General features: G+C 30.9%; 2 protein-coding genes across 2 annotated transcripts in view; one reads left to right on the plus strand and one right to left on the minus strand.

Moving 5' to 3' along the window:
- Window positions 1-19,303, plus strand: part of LOC139855440 (uncharacterized) — a 269,308-nt gene that overhangs the window by 166,543 nt on the left and 83,462 nt on the right. The gene's annotated exons all lie outside the window — the stretch shown is intronic.
- Window positions 17,786-18,427, minus strand: LOC139853418 (kirola-like). The gene is made up of 2 exons (XM_071842811.1): window positions 18,241-18,427; window positions 17,786-18,054 (listed from the first exon to the last, which is right to left on the minus strand). The coding sequence occupies exons 1-2, from the start codon at window positions 18,425-18,427 to the stop codon at window positions 17,786-17,788; spliced, it is 456 nt and encodes a 151-aa protein (XP_071698912.1).

A 19,303-nucleotide genomic window follows, 5' to 3' on the forward strand; every position in this document is an offset into this window, starting at 1 on the left:
TACTTGTGTCCATTGCGTTTAAAATAAAGTGCATGTATTCTCAGCCCAAAAATATAGATTGCAAAAGCAATTAAAAAGGGAGCAAATGAAACTCACCTTAGCAGCACATAAGGTCATTCACCGAAATGTGACCGAAACTCGGAATGTAAAATAACCGTAGATCTCAACCTAGAAAACATATGTTGGTCAATACATGTCTAACAATTTAGGCCTGGTCATAGTGTATCACAATCCTAATGCTCGAGACCGACATGCAAAAGTTAACAAAAGTCATCTTAAAAGTCAACCTGACCCAATATGATCTTTAAATATATACATGTTTATTAACATAGTATAAGTCTTGATAATTGAACGAATTTATAGTTTATCAAACTCAAAATATTATTTATTTCAGGAGCTATATTATATTTGAATTATCATGGCAATCAAAAATATTTTATTATTTCACATAGTTTTCCAATACTAGTAAAATCAGATTATAGTGTTTATAAAGCTTTAAAACATGATAAGACAGTCAACTTTGACAATTGTTCAACAAAACGAGACGTGCCTTATATAGAAATTCATTTACTCGATTAGTAATATTTGAAAATCCAATTTATCAATCTTATAGAAAAGTTTTTTAAATATTAATTTATAGTTTCAAACACAATTTCATTTAACATTAACCATAATTCAGTTGACCATATCTTTTAATCCATTCATCGAAATCACGCGATTTCTAAATGAACAGTTAATAATTTTTCGCCGGCTTTCCAAGAACATGCATATCATATACTTTATATCAGTAGAATATGTATCAAATTCGTGATTCATCATAAACTATCTAACGACAAAATTAAAGCATACAAGCATGTATAAACATATATACTCGAGCACTAGACATGGATACACTATTAATATATAAATGATAAGATATGAATGCTCACGTATCAATATTGTGATTAAATATTGTAGGAAAGTACGTAGAAGCAACAGGACGGATAGACACTAGGTTGACCTCATGAACAATACCCCCGAGCAATACCCATAATCTCCATAGTTATAACCCATAATTTCCTTAGCTCTATCCCGCTCGAAAAACCATTTTGAAATCACTCGCTCATAACCTCGTCGTAGTATTTTATGTATAATACTAATAATAATACTCCTAGGTATAAGATTAATAATAATATTAATATTAATCTTAATAATAATAATATAAATAATAATAATAATAATAATAATAATAATAATAATAATAATAATAATAATAATAATAATAATAATATAAATAATAATACTACGTGAAGAATGAATGAGAAATGAATGAAACTAAACGAATTCGAGTTGGATTTATAGACCTCTCGTCCAACCACTCCCCATGCGATCGCATGGGGCTCAAGTTATAAAGGCATGCGATCGCATGGTTTAAGATTACAGCTCATGATCCGTGTTTTACATTGCCGACACTCTTTGTACATATAATATATATATATATATATATATATATATATATATATACATATATATATATATATATATATATATATATATATATATATACATATATATATATATATATATATATATATATATATATATATATATATATATATATATATATATATATATATATATATATATATATATATTTAATCTTTAGAATTAACTAAATATTATATTATATTCTCGTGCATAGTTGATTTATAATTTTAGCACTGATGAATTGTACGTTGACGCTCGACTTACGTACTGGTTTCGGTTTTTCAAACGTCCTTTCGTACGCTTAGAAAACTTGTACTTTACGTTTCGCGATGTGTACCTTTATCAATAATTTGACTTATTTCACCAATGAGTATACTAATTAAAATGTAACTTATACTTTTGAGTGTTATGGTCATTTGCTTCTTAAAATCATCGTCCTAATATATATATATATAATAATATTATTTTAAATATAAAAATTTTATTACTAAGTTATTATTATATTTTTATCACATTATAAAATACATATATTTTTATACATGTCTAGTTACAAAAATTTGTTCGTGAATCGTCGGTCAAAATCACATAAATTTTAAATTTAAATTTGGTCGAAAATTTCCGGGTCGTCACAGTACCTACCCGTTAAAGAAATCTCGTTCCGAAATTTGATAGAGATTGTCATGGCTAACAATAAAAATGTTTTCATGACGAATATGAGTTGATAAATAGAGTTTCATCATTATTGACTAATATAGATAAAACGATTCGATTATGTGAAGCGTACGAGTGAAGCTGTCACAAAAGAGTGAAATGAATAAATGAAGGTTTGTCTTAACCGGTGACATAGTCACAGTTGATTTTCGGAATTTAAGGGATTTAGAGAAAATCTTCGTAATAAGATTTGGTTCTTCGGTAATTAAGGAAATTAGGATCTTCTTTGGTTAAATGCAATAATCTGTTTTGATTGCTCTGCCGGATATTTCACTATAAATCCACTCCCTTTGTTTCCTTATTTCCACAGCTCACACCTTCTTTTCTTTCTCCCTCAACTCATACTTTAAAGTATTTGTCAATATGCTTCATCCCGTTCTGATTCTTGATATACTCCTAATTTTCATATCTATCATTCTTCTTTTTCATCTGCCGCCAGAGGAATCTATTTAATTTTACTTTACTCTTGGCTTTATAGTGTTTTTAGTTCTCCCGTGTCTTTACGTTGCAATACTTATTGATATACACGGTTTGTAATTTATGTGTTGTCGTTGGGCTTTATGTCTTTCCTTATTTTTCAGAGTCCCTGCTTCTGTCTTTCTATAATCATCGACATCCACATTTAATGCTCTCTTCTTTTTGCTGCGATTTATACCCCCATTTCTATTTCGGAGCTTCATGCTCTGTTTTCTCTTCTATACATTAAGCACCGCATGTAATGGTCCATAATTCACAGATATGAATTTCGGAATGAACATAGTTAATCTTCTAAGAAGGAAATTGTAATGGTACGGTCTTGATTTGTAAAATTACCAGAATACCTCGGAAAAGACCGAATCATTAAGAAAATATTTTCTTGATAGTTTAGAGGTTAAATAGAATGAAAGAGTTATGTAACATGGTTCATGATGAGGGTATGATCTGTGAACCTTTATCACGTTCCATTAGAAACTCAGCATGACTTACTATAATATAATCACGTTGATCAAGTGTCATTATATTATACTAACTCATGCTTCAATTCCCAACATTACTTCAAAAACATTCAAATTTTAATTCGAATTTTTCATAATCTAGAAACTAAAACAGTTTCCTTTATGATGTAACACAGATAGCGTGAGGAGATAAATGATTTCAGATAAGGATAGTCATGAAAATATCTTCAGAAATATCGAGAATATTTATAATGAAAGATACAATGATATCTTAGAATTTCTAATATCGAAAGATGATGAAGAAGATTTATCCTTAAAGGTTTAGAGTTAGGAGCAAGGTATTCGTTAATGACTTCAGCAGACACTAAATCATTTAGATTCTTTGAAGGCAGGTTTAGTCTTTGTGATTTGTCCACAGCCTCCTTCATAGTTTGCTCAATCCGTTTTCCAGTTCCAAACCTTCTCTTTTTCTGAGCTTTGCCATCACACTATTCTTTATCATCAAACTTTTGGCTGTTAAGGTCGTTTACAGTTTTTGCTGCTTCATCAGAATTCAAAGTTATCATAACCGAATCGTCGGTTATCAATCCGAGGTGTTTTCAAAAGTTTGAAGGGTTTGCATGAAGGTTGTAATTGTCAAGATACATATGATGTTCTAGAATTTTGGATGATACAAATATTTTTCTGGGTTTTATGAATAGAAGTGATGTTCTAGCACAGTTTTGAAATCAAAGTATAGCTTTGAAAGATGTAAGAATCTAAGAGTGATATTTTCTGTTAAATCTTGGCTTGAATTCTGATTTTTCAAAATCAGAATATGTAATCAAACTTGGATGTGAATGGTTGTTTTGATTTCTAGGAAAGAATGTATATCGTTGTGAAAGTAGCGAGTATAGTTGATGATTTGTTGAATCAGAATCGAAGAATGTAACATATTACTTGTGAATTTATATATCTTTCAGGTATTACCTACCCGTTAAAAGTTTTTCAAGTAATATTTTGTACCAGAGAATTTTATTACAATCTTTATGAAAATATATGTATGTATATTTTCTTCAGATGTAATACAGATTTAATGAATTAATATCATATTAAGCTCATTTGATTTTTGGCTGGATTAGAAATGAATAATCTCTAAAACATTAAAGATTTCATAATCTTTGCAGAGTATTTCACTAATGTAATCAATACTTCATTATTCAGTTTTATTGATATTTCCTCAGTGAATCATGATGGTGCTCATGGAACTCTTGCTAACTTCGCAAGGTACGAATGATGTTTTCTAGAAAGTTTTGAGTACATCGAAAATGAAAGTGTAAAATCAAACGTGTAATTGAATAATACACTTAGTTTATCATGAAAGGAATTCATTGAATTTGAAACAGAGATTGTAGTTAACGATGATTATGTCGTTAATGAAGGACGTACATCATTGCATATTAGTAATATGAACTAACCTAGTGGTACCTACAGTTAAGATTCACACGTAATAGCTTGGTACGAAAAGATTTATTTTGATTTCAAAATTCATATATATTAAATATACATATAATTTCTTCAGGGAAAATGAGTTAATACTTGGTAACTCGTTGATACAATATACGCGTTGTTGATTTGTGATGATGTTGGTGATTATGGAATTGGCGAAACTTGTAGTGCTACAGGTTTTGCCGGTGTTGGTGATACTGACGGTACTGTTGATGCTGCTGGTAAAACAAGTCTAGCTTGTAAATCGTGCACCATTCCGGTCAGGGTTTCTACTCTTCCTTCTATCGTTTCGGTCCACTTATCTGATTTAGTGTTACGGATGGAATAGATAATCTCTAAGACTTTAGAGATTACATAATCTCCGCAGAATATTTCTCCAATGAAGTTATGAATCAATACTTCATCGGTTATTGTTGTTGGTACTCCTTGGTATCTATGGTGCGTATGACGTTAATGTTTGAGGTACAGATTGTGATGTTGAGGCTTACGGTGCGGATGTTGTTGGTGGAGGTAATGGTACTGTTGGTGTTGATGCTGGTAGTGCAGTTGGTGGTTGTGGGGCTTGTGATGCTTGTAAGTTCTGCATCATATTCTCCAAAGCCAATACTCGAGTGCGAAGCTCGTTGACTTCTTCTACTACACCGAGATGATTGGCGGTTCGGACGAGCGGATGAATAAGATCCAGAATATGAGAGAGTATATAATCATGACAATATACTCTGGAGATGAGAGAGAAAATAGTATTACGAACAGGTTCGCCGGTAAGTGCTTCGGGTTCTTCGCCAAGAGGGCAATGTGGTGGATGGAAGGGATCGCCTTCTTCTTGTCTCCAATGATTAAGTAAGCTATGAACCTATCCCCAGTTCATACAGAATAGGTGATGGCTGATTGGTTGATCCATTCCGGTTACACTATCTTCGGAGTTCAGGTGAATATCCATATCGGAATAGCTGTCGGAGTTTAAGGAATTTGAACTAGATACGGGATCCATCTTGTATAATTAGAGAGATGATTTTTGATATGAAATAGATTATAGAATTTAGATTGGTACTCTTCAATACATAATTTACGTATGTATATATAATACCAAAATCCCATAAATTACGGAGAAATTTTCGAAAGATGTCAGGAAAAGTTTACAGTAACAGATATGCTAAGATATGAATTTTGTCGGTACACTATCTATGCAGTAAATGCAGTAAGACGTGTGTAGACTTAGGAATGATAAGCAGGTAATTTTCAACAAGAAATGATAAGTAAAACTCGGTAAAAACAGATACAGTCATAGTCCAGACTCACTAATGCATCCTAACAATTACCAGTTAAACACACTAATGCAAATTCTGGTTCCCTATGACCTCAAGCTCTGATGCCAACTGTGATGATCCTTCCAAATCCCTTTGGACAAATACATCAATCATCGATTTCATAGTGAGGTACTGACCTCTACATGATACGTTTTGTAAACATTGCTTTCTTTTGAAAAGGCACACCATAATTGAATATCAAATTCCAAGGTTTTTGATGTTTGATGATTTCTACATGTAGACAATCACCGTAATTAATACTTTTCAATACTACATCCGTTGATAATGCAGTCAAAATAAGATACATGGTGATGATTTTGTGAATGCAAAGTTTTCTTGAATAAAGCATGTATGACTCCATGCACATAGCTTGTATAACGTATAAGCAAACAGCGGAAGACTTCTAGAAACCAGAGAATAAACATGCTAAAAAGTGTCAACACAAAGGTTGGTGAGTTCATGGTTTTATTGTTGCGCATAATCTGTATATAAAGGTGGATCATAAGATTTCAGTTGTTTCATCCAGAAACGTTTATCAAATTATTCTACAAGATTGAGCACCATGGTAACTAAACTTTAACGTTATAATAAGTACCCCTGTTTTAACATACATGCAACCAACATGTACAATACATGCAATTCAATGTGTACTAAACTCAAATAGTATACGTCTGTTTTATAGTTCAGGCTAGGGTTTCTATACTTGGAGCAGACGGGGATGTCAAGCCCTATGGATCCATATATAACTACTCGCGCCCACCAGTTCTTATAACCGGCAGTTACTAGTTACCAAAGCTAAGGGATTTTCAGTTCAAACTCGGTGTAGAATTTAGTATGTACTTGTGTCCATTGCGTTTAAAATAAAGTGCATGTATTCTCAGCCCAAAAATATAGATTGCAAAAGTAATTAAAAAGGGAGCAAATGAAACTTACCTTAGCAGCACATAGGGTCATTCACCGAAATGTGACCGAAACTCGAAATGTAAAATAACCGTAGATCTCAACCTAGAGAACATATGTTGGTCAATACATGTCTAATAATTTAGGTCTGGTCATAGTGTATCACAATCCTAATGCTCGAGACCGACATGCAAAAGTTAACAAAAGTCATCTTAAAAGTTAACCTGACCCAATATGATCTTTAAATCTATACATGTTTATTAACATAGTGTAAGTCTTGATAATTGAACGAATTTATAGTTTATCAAACTTAAAATATTATTTATTTCAGGAGCTATATTATATTTGAATTATCATTGCAATCGAAAATATTTTATTATTTCACATAGTTTTCCAATACTTGTAAAACCAGATTATAGTGTTTATAAAGCTTTAAAGCATGATAAGACAGTCAACTTTGACAATTGTTCAACAAAACGAGACGTGCCTTATATAAAAATTCATTTACTCGATTAGTAATATTTGAAAATCCAATTTATCAATCTTATAGACAAGTTGTTTAAATATTAATTTACAGTTTCAAACACAATTTCATTTAACATTAACCATAATTCAGTTGACCATATCTTTTAATCCGTTCATCGAAATCACGCGATTTTTAAATGAACAGTTAATAATTTTTCTCCGGCTTTCCAAGAACATGCATATCATATACTTTATATCAGTAGCATATGTATCAAATTCGTGATTCATCATAAACTATCTAACGACAAAATTAAAGCATGCAAGCATGTATAAACATATATACTCGAGCACTAGACATGGATACACTATTAATATATAAAAGATAAGATATGAATGCTCACATATCAATATTGTGATTCAATATTGTAGGAAAGTACGTAGACGCAACGGGATGGATAGACACTAGGTTGACCTCATGAACAATACCCCCGAGCAATACCCATAATCTCCATAGTTATAACACATAATTTCCTTAGCTCTATCCCGCTCGAAAAACCATTTTGAAATCACTCGCTCATAACCTCGTCGTAGTATTTTATGTATAATACTAATAATTATACTCCTAGCTATAAGATTAATAATAATATTAATCTTAATAATAATAATATAAATAATAATAATAATAATAATAATAATAATAATAATAATAATAATAATAATAATAATAATAATAATAATAATAATAATAATAATATAAATAATAATACTACGTGAAGAATGAATGAGAAATGAATGAAAACTGAACGAATTCGAGTTGGATTTATAGACCTCTCGTCCAACCACTCCCCATGCGATCGCATGGGGTTCAAGTTATAAAGGCATGCGATCGCATGGTTTAAGATTACAGCTCATGATCCTTGTTTTACATTGCCGACACTCTTTGTACATATAATATATATATATATATATATATATATATATATATATATATATATATATATATATATATATATATATATATATTAATATATAATATATTTAATCTTTAGAATTAATTAAATATTATATTATATTATATTCTTGTGCATAGTTGATTTGTAATTTTAGCACTGATGAATTGTACGTTGACGCTCGACTTACGTACTGGTTCCGGTTTTTCGAACGTCCTTTCGTACGCTTAGAAAACTTGTATTTTACGTTTCGCGACGTGTACCTTTATCAATAATTAGACTTATTTCACCAATGAGTATACTAATTAAAATGTAACTTATACTTTTGAGTGTTATGGTCATTTGATTCTTAAAATCATCGTCCTAATATATATATAATAATATTATTTTAAATTTAAACGTTTTATTACTAAGTTATTATTATTTTTTTATCACATTATAAAATATATATATTTTTATACATGTCTAGTTACAAAAATTTGTTCGTGAATCGTCGGTCAAAATCATATAAATTTTAAATTTAAATTTGGTCGAAAATTTCCGGGTCGTCACAGTACCTACCCGTTAAAGAAATTTCGTCCCGAAATTTGATAGAGATTGTCATGGCTAACAATAAAAATATTTTCATGACGAATATGAGTTGATAAATAGAGTTTCGTCATTATTGACTAATATAGATAAAACGATTCGATTATGTGAAGCGTATGACTGAAGCTGTCACAAAAGAGTGAAATGAATAAATGAAGGTTTGTCTTAACCAGTGACGTAGTCACGGTTGATTTTCGGAATTCAGGGGATTTAGAGAAAATCTTCGTAATAATATTTGGTTCTTCGGTAATTAAGGAAATTAGGATCTTCTTTGGTTAAATGCAATAATCTGTTTTATTATACAGACGTCGATGTCTGTGGGGATATTCTATGCATTATGGTTAATGTCGGTTACCAAGTGTTCAATCCATATGAATGATGTTTATGCAGATGGCTATATGCATGCATGATGTTTATGAGAAATGAAAATATGAAATCTTGTGGTCTATTAAAATTATGAAAATGATTGATTACGATAAACCTATGAACTCACCAACCTTTTGGTTGACACTTTAAAGCATGTTTATTCTCAGGTATGAAAGAAATCTTCCGCTGTGCATTGCTCATTTTAAAGATACTACATGGAGTCGTTCATGGCATACTTAGGACAGTACCTCGCAATGGGACCAAATGTTGATGACTTCGTCCAGATGGATTAGGACGGGTCACTATACCTACTTGGAGGAGGTGCTATATCGTGGGCTTCAAAGAAGCAAACGTGCATTAAAAAATTCGACCATGGAGTCTGGATTTGTTGCTTTGGCTGCAACCGGTAAGGAAGCTGAATGGTTGAGGAATCTGATTTATGAGATTTCTTTGTGGCCTAAGCCGATATCTCCTATCTCTTTCCATTGTGACAGTGCTTCTACTGTGGCTAAGGCGTACAATCATATGTACAACGGGAAGTCTAGACATTTAAGTCTTAGGCACGAGAGCAGATTTTGAATGGAGTGATATCCGTGGACTTTGTTCGAACACATGAAAATTTGGCGGATCACTTAACCAAAGCATTAACCCGAGACTTAGTGCACAAGTCGTCTATTGGAGTGGGATTGAAGTCCGAATAAATCTTCCAAAGTGAATACCCAATTCCCTTCCAGTACAACGCTATGAGCTGAATTCAATGATGAAAGCTTACTCTGAAGATTGAAACACATAAATTTTATGATCCCAAGGTATGTCTTTAGACCTGCAAGTGAAGTTAGGTTGAAGTTATTCTTCTTAATAGTTCTTTTAAATATATTGCATATGCAGGTGCAAGATGTAAAAGAACTACCTATGTGAGCATGAAGTTTTGTCGCTTCAAGGAGCTTTGGACTTAGGCTGGCGATATGTTCACTGCAGGATTGGGACACATGGCTTGTAATAGTGTCAAGTTTGTATTAGGAATATGTAAGAAACTGATGTGTATATTATTTGTTTGTTTTCAAATGGGTTGAAGGGTTCAATTTCCGAAACATCCCGATTCTCGAATTCTTGTAAATAATATATCAAGTAGAAATTCAATTTTAATAATATTTTCATGTATGCATTAGTTTGTTTGGTTTGTTTAATTCTTTTATTAAATCATGTATTACACTAAAGGGGGGGGGAGGGATTTGTTGGTGATTTTAGTGTAATCTAACATACATTTTACTGAATTGAGATTTACTTGAATTGCAAGAATTAGCTAGTTATACTTAACAACGGGGTTCAGAGAGTGTGGAGTACATGCATGTATGAGTTAGTTACTAACTGTCACGTAAATTGCGGAGGTCAAGGGGGGTTGCGCCCCCTTGCGGGGTCCAAGGGGCAGCGCCCCGATACCTCAACCGACAAGTTGTGACTCTTTATGTTAACTGTTGAAAACATACATTTTTCGGTTTTTTCCAACAGCTTTTGAATTCATCAAAACACACAGAAAACACATAGATTCTCTAATACGTGATTTTGATTTCTTCTTGCGTAGAAATAAAACCGTTCATGTCTTATGAAAATTAGGATTCCGTGTAAACCCGAGGCTTGTGAGAGGCAAAATACTTAATTAAGAAAGTGTTTCACGATTTAGAAACAAATCTAGGTTATCTGTTTTCATACATGTTTTATTACAGAATTCAATCGAATCAGACTCCAAAATACACATGAGAAAGGATAGTGTTATAGCCGGGGCTAATTTAGGTTAAAAGATGAGCAGGGTAACGCATATATGCAATTGATAAAATAGAGGGGCAAAAGTGTCCAATAATATTAGTATTCAGTAGTGTATGATTAGAAGGAGGTGAATCACCTCCCTATAATAATCTAATGAAAGTGCTTTATAAAGAAGAAATCTAATGAATAAAAAAAAAGTTAGGCTAAGTTTTTAAGATAAAAATAACATGAACATGACTAAAATCATTCCCATAACCTCAAATTCATAGATAGCTTATTAATCCATACTCTATAATGATTGATTACTTTAATCTTAACTAAACTTCTTGAATAACTATCATTGTCATTTCTTAATCCCTAAACCCTCTAACCAAGCTCCTGCTTAACATTTATTTGATTAAATCTCATTTAATTTCGTAACTTTCTTCACGACTCATGTATTAGGATTCGTGAAGTCATTCTTCTAATTACAAATTTTGTTCTAGAATTCCATTTTTATAACGTCAATGGCTTTCATAACCGAGCTTAGATTACTAGAACAAATTTGTAGAATCACGATTTATATACAATATATCAAATTCAACCTGGTGAAGAAATTATTAGTAAAGATAAATCACGTCGGTTTATATGGAAACCATTGACGTTTGGATATATTCTCGTACTGATTCCAAAATCGTATAACAAATTCAAACTCCTCAATGGCTTGGATTTATATACAATACTATATTAAATTCAAATAATCTCCTCGGTTATCATCAATCCTAAACACGGATTCCACCACACCAAATTCAAGTGAAGATTAAATCGACTGCGATTATTGGTTATGGTCAATTCTGAGTTGTTGGATAGTGCATTCCGACTGTTTGATAAAATGCCTCAACTAGGTGCTGGACATAATGTGAAAAATTTGAACGCTTTGTTGTTTTCGTGTATAGTAGCGAAAAAATACTATGAGATGAAGTTTGCGTATTTTAAATTTCAACAGTCCTGCTACAAATGTTATGTTTTGAAAAAATAAGACCATAACCAATAAAATAGCAACACACATAGCAAAATACATAAAAGCAGAACAAGGTGTTAATGTTCCTGCTCCTGATTTGACGATTCTAAGCGCTTTACCATGTTGGGTAGTATTGTATCTCACATCGGCTGTGGTAGTAAAAATTAAATAGTTTATAATCTTGGGTTCCCCATCCCCTTGAGTTAACTTTTTGTGGTTGAATTTGGCTCAAGTCTATTAAACTCATTATGGTATCAGAGTCAAACGAGCCAAATGTGTGATGTTGGGAGCCTATGTGTGCACGTCTCGATGTGAGGAGATGTGTTGGGTAGTGTTGTATCCCACATCGGCTGTGGTAGTAAAAATTAAATAGTTTATAATAGCTTGAGTTCCCCATCCCCTTGAGTTAACTTTTGGGGTTGAATTGGGCTAAAGTCTATTAAACTCATTATACCTAGACTTGTTAAAGGAGCTGCTGATACTACAAATACAGTTATCAAGTTTGAGACCCATGAAACCATGGATAGTAAGCATTAATCCGTGCAGCTTTTGTATATTTTAAGTTGCCTTGTTGTCAAGTTTGTGTATGTAACTGATTCTAATTGCAGGGCACATTTTGTCATGGTTCCGTGATGAGGAATTTTGTCGACAAATGCTAGCCTGCCTCAATCCTTGTAGCATACAATTGGTCATGATATGTTCTTATTTAGAATGATGTCGTGAGAATGACTTAGTGGGATCAAATTTTATAATATGTCCGTATATGTGTTTAGGAATGGCCTTTGATGAGTAAATTGGACCCCAAACTTTTAGATTTTAATACTTGCGTATCGTTAGTTTATTAGATTTTGATTTATTTAGTAGTTTAATTTAATTGCATGTGGTTAAGTTTGATACCTCAAGTTATTGGTTTCTTATTAAATCATTGCCTATCTATTTAATGCTTTGTTACTATTGTTAGACGGATTGGGTTAGACCCAAATGGGTCGGACTTATCTCTATTCTAACAACTATATGTTTTAGGGTGTGATTGGTTTGAAATGGGGAATGAGAATGAGAATAGGAATGGAATGGTAATAGGAATGCTATTGTCATTCCAATTGTATTGTTATTGCTTGGTTGTCATTTTATATAATAAAACTAATCTAATGTATACATAATATATTACAAATTGCCATCACTACTAGGGGTGTGCATTAAACGATTTCGACCACGAAACCGACCAAACCAAATTGATTTGGTTAAAGTGGGTTGACTTATTTGGTTTTGGTTTGGTTTATTGGTTTCACCCGAAAATATTTATGGTTTTCGGTTTGGATTTGGTTTGTAAAATTAACATTTGGTTTCAAACCGAAAAACCGAAATATACTTTTATTTATTATTGTATACATATTAAATATTTATTTTATTCTATTTTGGATTTTAAGTGTGAGTTATCTTGTATCTATTCTTGTTTTAAAAATTGAATTTGTTTATCACTTACCCTGTATTATGAATTTTTTATACCTGGAAACTTAGCTGCCGCTAGTTTCGTTATTATTTTTGTGATACTCAGTTCATTAATATAGTTTAGATTGTATATACGGGTTGTATACTCATGGTTGTTTCTCATATTGCATGCTTAGCAGGAAAAAATTTAATTAATTGTATACTCATAGTTTAATCAATAAAATATGTTTGATTTCTTTTTTTTTTTTTAAATTAATAAACACTTCTAATCTATATCTATATAGTCATATAAAGCTCTAAAATGATGATGTCATCATTAAGCTAATTATCCTTTAATTTTTATAATAATGATATCATAATTATATATTAATTTAAATTAAAAAATAATACGAAATCTTTAATAAAAGGAAATACTAATCTCTCCTAATTTGTAATTTTAATTTTCTAATAAAATTTAAAAGACATTTATTATTACTAATTATTATTATTATTATTAGTATTATTATTAAAAATATAAATACTCAACTTTGAGCGAACTTTATTATTATTATTATTATTTACTTTTAATATAATAATTATAATTATAATTATAATTATTATATTATTAATATTCAAGATCTTTTTATGAAATTAATTATGTTACATATGTATGCGAAAATACATGTCTCTATATATTTGTTAAATTATAATTATTATATTATTAATATTCAAGATCTTTTTACGAAATTAATTATGTTACATATGTATGCGAAAATACATGTCTCTATATGTTTGTTAAAACAACGACAAGTTTCTTAGTCAAACGGTTCATTAAAATAAATGACTTTAGCATTTAAATTCACTTAATACCTAAAATATATTATTAAATTATTTCGTTTAAACAAACCCGTGATTTTACGGATCATTTTACTAGTACTATCTTATAATTGTCTATGACAATGATGTCATTAAAATGCATTTTACAAGCTTATAAAAAATTTAAAAGAAAAAATTCTAGGCATCCTTAATGATGTCATTAATACTAATATAACTATAATTAACTTAAATAAAACTCCATAAAAAACTAACAACCTTTATATAATTTTAAACGTTAAAAAACTTTAAATAAAATCAGAGATTTAATAAATCTATTTTTCTAAACTGTTCAAAATTTAAAATTCAGACCATTTGCACTATTATCAAAGGCACGCCTTCTTTGTAATTGGTTATTTGTTGCGCCTCTTTTGTAATTGGCTTGTGACCAGATATTATCATCACAAATACAAATTGATACAGATCTGCTCTACATCTCCCTTCCGATTCATTCTCCAAACAACATCTAACATTTTTATCTGTCTTCTTCCATTCTTTCATTTGTTAGTGATTCAATAAATCATCAAATTATAATTTTGTTGGTTACTACAACTGCTTTGCGTGTTTTCTTCGAAATATAATTTTGTTTCATATTCAGTTGGATTGTGAGGATCCAACCGGGATTGTCTTCAGATTCAACAACAGGTAATATTATAAATGTTTCGATTTTTATATTCTATCTACGTTTCTAATATTCTTTGATTTTTAGGGTTTAAATCAATAAATTGATATACATATGTATGTGTAATGCTACCAGTGTTCTGTAATATTTAACATGAGAAGACTAATATGGAGGTGAAATGCATTTTCAGAACTTAGAAGAATCGTGTTTGGGAAGTTTTTGGTCGAGTTAAACGACAGTATCAACGTAAGTCTAATCTTAATCCCTTAACTTTGATTTTCAGTTTATGATATCATCTATGTTAAATGTTAAATGTTGTTCAAGTCGGTATAAAATAATCACTCCAATATCATAAAATTGGTTAACATTAAACGTAACCTCGATGACTGTTTTTTTTTTTTTGAAAAGCAGGCAAAGAGATTTTATATATATATATATATATATATATATATATATATATATATATATATATATATATATATATATATATATATATATATATATATATATATATATATATATATATATATATATATATATAAACCATACAACGCAGTTTCAACCAAGCTAAAGAATGTCGGAGCTAAAATTGACATGTACAGTTTCAACCAACCTCGATGATTGTGATTTATTATTTATATATGATGACAAAAAAAAAAAATTAAACTCATTTACATAAAAAAAAAAAAAAAAAAAGTAACAACTATAATCGAAGTAAGTCAGTCAAATGAGAATCACAAATGCCATATATTGTTAATCAATTAAAACAACAATCAATAACGATTTAAAACCTAAATCGAAGTAAAAACCAAAAACACCCCTAATATTGATCCCCAAATATAAATAAAAAATAATCATAAATAATTATAAAAATCATAAAATCTATCTATAGTTTCTATTAAATTCTATAATGATGATATCATTATTAGGCTATTTCCTTTGTTAAAAAAAATCAAAAAATAAAAGAAAAAAATCTAAGCATGGTGGGGTGATGTCATTAATCTAAATAATTTTGAATTAAAAGTAAATTTTATTAATTAAGTATTATTATTAAATCTTATTAATAAATATTTTAATTATTAAAATTAAATAATTTTGAATTATTTTAATTAATTATTTTGAATTAAGTACGAGAATGTATAAAAGCTAGGTAGACGGAAACCAATTCTAAATTTATATTTTAATTTACACTTTTAAAATACAAATGACAACCAATATTATCTCTTATGATTGAGTGTTGATTGTTTAATATGCATTTTAGGTGTTTGATGAAATGTTCAGCTGACGAGTTTTTTAGTCGGACTCTGTGGTTTCACGGGTATTAAACTAAATGACTTTAGCATTTACGTTCACTCAATACCTAAAACATATCATTAAACAGTTTCGTTTAAACAAACCCGTGATTTCACGGGTAATTTCACTAGTAAAGGGATATAAGACTATTACTAGTTATTACCGTGGATGAATTTTAGGTTACCTAAATCTAAAAGTTTAGCTTCTAGTCTTATGGTGTATTTGGATGAAAACTAGCTGGAGCTGGAGCTTGTTGCTGGAGCTGGAGCTTATGGACTAGAGCTGGAGCTGGAACTTATTTTTGAAGCTAGTAGTTGGAGCTTATTATTTTTTATAAGTGTTTGGTAAACTAGCTGGAGTTTATTTTCCAATTCATAAGCTCTACCTTTTTCATAAGCTACTAGAAGTAGGGTGTGTTCGGCGCAGCAGCTTATGGGAGCTTATGAGAGCTTATAGGAGTTTGAGCTTATGATTTTAATAAGCTTCGAGTAATAAGCTTTGTTTGGTAGACATAAAAAGTAGAGCTTATGAAAATCATAAGCTCTAGAAAAATAAGCTACTTCTAGTAGCTTATGAAAAAAAGTAGAGCTTATGAACTACAAAATAAGCTCCAGCTAGTTTACCAAGCACTTATAAAAAATAATAAGCTCCAGCTTTCAACTTTAAAAATAAGCTCCAGCTCCAGCTCTAGTCCATAAGCTCCAGCTCCAGCTATAAGCTCCAGCTCCAGCTCCAGCTCCAGCTAGTTTCATCCAAACACACCCGTAGCTTATTTTTCTAGAGCTTATGATTTTCATAAGCTCTACTTTTTATGTCTACCAAACAAAGCTTATTACTCGGAGCTTATTAAAATCATAAACTCAAGCTCCCAAAAGCTCTCATAAGCTCCCATAAGCTCTTGCGCCAAACACACCCTTATAGCGATTTTAGATAGAGAAAATATTGTAGAGAAATTGATAAAGTTTTGTAGGGAATAATAAAAGGAGGAAAACTAGGAGAATGTGGGTAATTGACGGGTTAATTAGAGAGTAATGGATTAGCATTCCCCCCATTTTAGGGGGTAATGGGGGTAATCATCATTCCCATAATAAATAACCAAGCAACTATAATTATTATCATTCTCATTAATTAGACTTCATAACCCCCAACCAAGCATGCCCAGTATTAATGCTAAATTTTTTTATTAAATGATGGTAGGTATTATAAAGAAGTAACACAATGAACTATATACATGTAAGTAACATACAACGAACGACTAGTTGTTGCGGCGCTCCGCTCGGGGCTTCTTGATGGTAGGCAATTGCCATAATCTTTCACGACACTGAAAACAATGGTTCCGACACAAAACTATCATAAATTTCTTATCATATGCTATGTTCATGATAGAGTTGCATTTTGCTCTGTGTGTTCCTTTGTATTGTATCACATATTTCCAATAGATGAATTTGTTAACAATACATTAAAAAGCTTTAACTACTTACACAACAATGAAGGCATATCTGCCTCTTATTTTTCAAGATCACCATTTTTCATTTTATTCTTTCAAACAACAACAAAACACACACATTAAGCAAACTATAAAATCCCTCCATTTTTACTCTTCGATTACAATTTGCAGAAGTACTTATTTAGTGTTTGCCATGAGCATCCACATCTTTGATAAGATCGCAAACATAGTCCATCAAAGAAGTTGGATACGGTACACTTGTGTCTGGCCTCTCAAACTCAAAAGTCCATGTAGCCACTTGTTTTTCCCCCTTTTGTTCAACATGCAATGTGGCCTTGAACGTCTTGTATAGCTCGTCTACAAGCTCTCCTCCGATTGCCTTCAAAACAATAGTATGGTTTTCTTCATTCACTGCTTCGATTATCTGTTTCGAAAACTTCTTCTTTCCCTCTTTATTCCAAGCGTACATACAAATCACATGATTAATTACATCATTAACAGATATATGTCACATAGATAGTTATGAAAATAGAACCCATATTATTTCTTTAAACTTAAACAAGTGTTTTCAAACGTTGTATTTAGCTTAAATAAGTGATGATAAACAATGTGCATAAATTAAGTATGTACGTGTACCATGAGTGTAATGCCAAGTAATGACAGATCCAACGTCTCCCCTTTCGCCCTCATGCAACTCACAATCGTGAATCTTTTCAGGCGCTATCGCCGCAATTTCATGGGGTTTGTGCCTAAACAAATCATGAAAAACATTCCCTGCCTTACTGACCTCTACATAACCAATTAGCTTTCCCGATAGAGCCATTCGATAACTATTCAATTAAACCATTCGATAACTATTCAGTTAAACCAACTTAATTTGTTAGTAAAGAGAATTGGTGAATTGATATGTGAAGCATATGGGAGATAGTGTTGGCCTTAAATAGATACTTTGGATGATTGAAAATTATTTAAAAACATTATTAGTAGCTTACTAACTGCTTTGAATAAAAGATAATAAAAAACTTCATCATGATCATCATCAGGATTCAAGTATGGTCGATGGCCCGATCTATTAATACATGAAGATAGCCTAAATAAATTAAATCATAAATTTTATAGTTGAAGCCCATGATCTGAAACAAATGCAGAAATTAATGCTGGAAACACAGTTGTTGGAATTATTTTTAAAATATGTTCTTCTTACGCAAACAAAAGGAAAGAAAAATGTAAAATCGAGCCTAGTTGTTTAGTTCCATTCTAATCCAATATAACCGCAATTTCATCTATTTTGTTGTCCTCCAATGTAAGGATCGATGTAAAGTTAATATCCCTTTAGCCATAATTAATGGTACAACATTTATCTATTTAAAAGTAACATCCATGCTCTGTAAACACAATCAAGCAGAGGTTGAAGAAAGCAGTAACCATAACATGATTCTCTTTTATTTTATTGCGCCAATTGATTCGCTTTATTTTTATTTCGTTAACTTTAAATCACCGATTATGATGTAAGTTAATATACTGACCACATTATGATTCGGACTCAATTTGACAAGGGAATAAAATAATTATGAACGGATAATGACTCCGAGTTTCAATCTAATTACATGCTTGATTTTTACAAAGAAAAAGAGATCGTTTTGGAAACCTCATGTCTTTATACACCAGAACAAAACGGTGTAGTGGAACGGAAATATAG

This window comes from Rutidosis leptorrhynchoides, chromosome 6 (genome assembly GCF_046630445.1).
Source record: "Rutidosis leptorrhynchoides isolate AG116_Rl617_1_P2 chromosome 6, CSIRO_AGI_Rlap_v1, whole genome shotgun sequence".
NCBI lineage: Eukaryota > Viridiplantae > Streptophyta > Magnoliopsida > Asterales > Asteraceae > Rutidosis > Rutidosis leptorrhynchoides.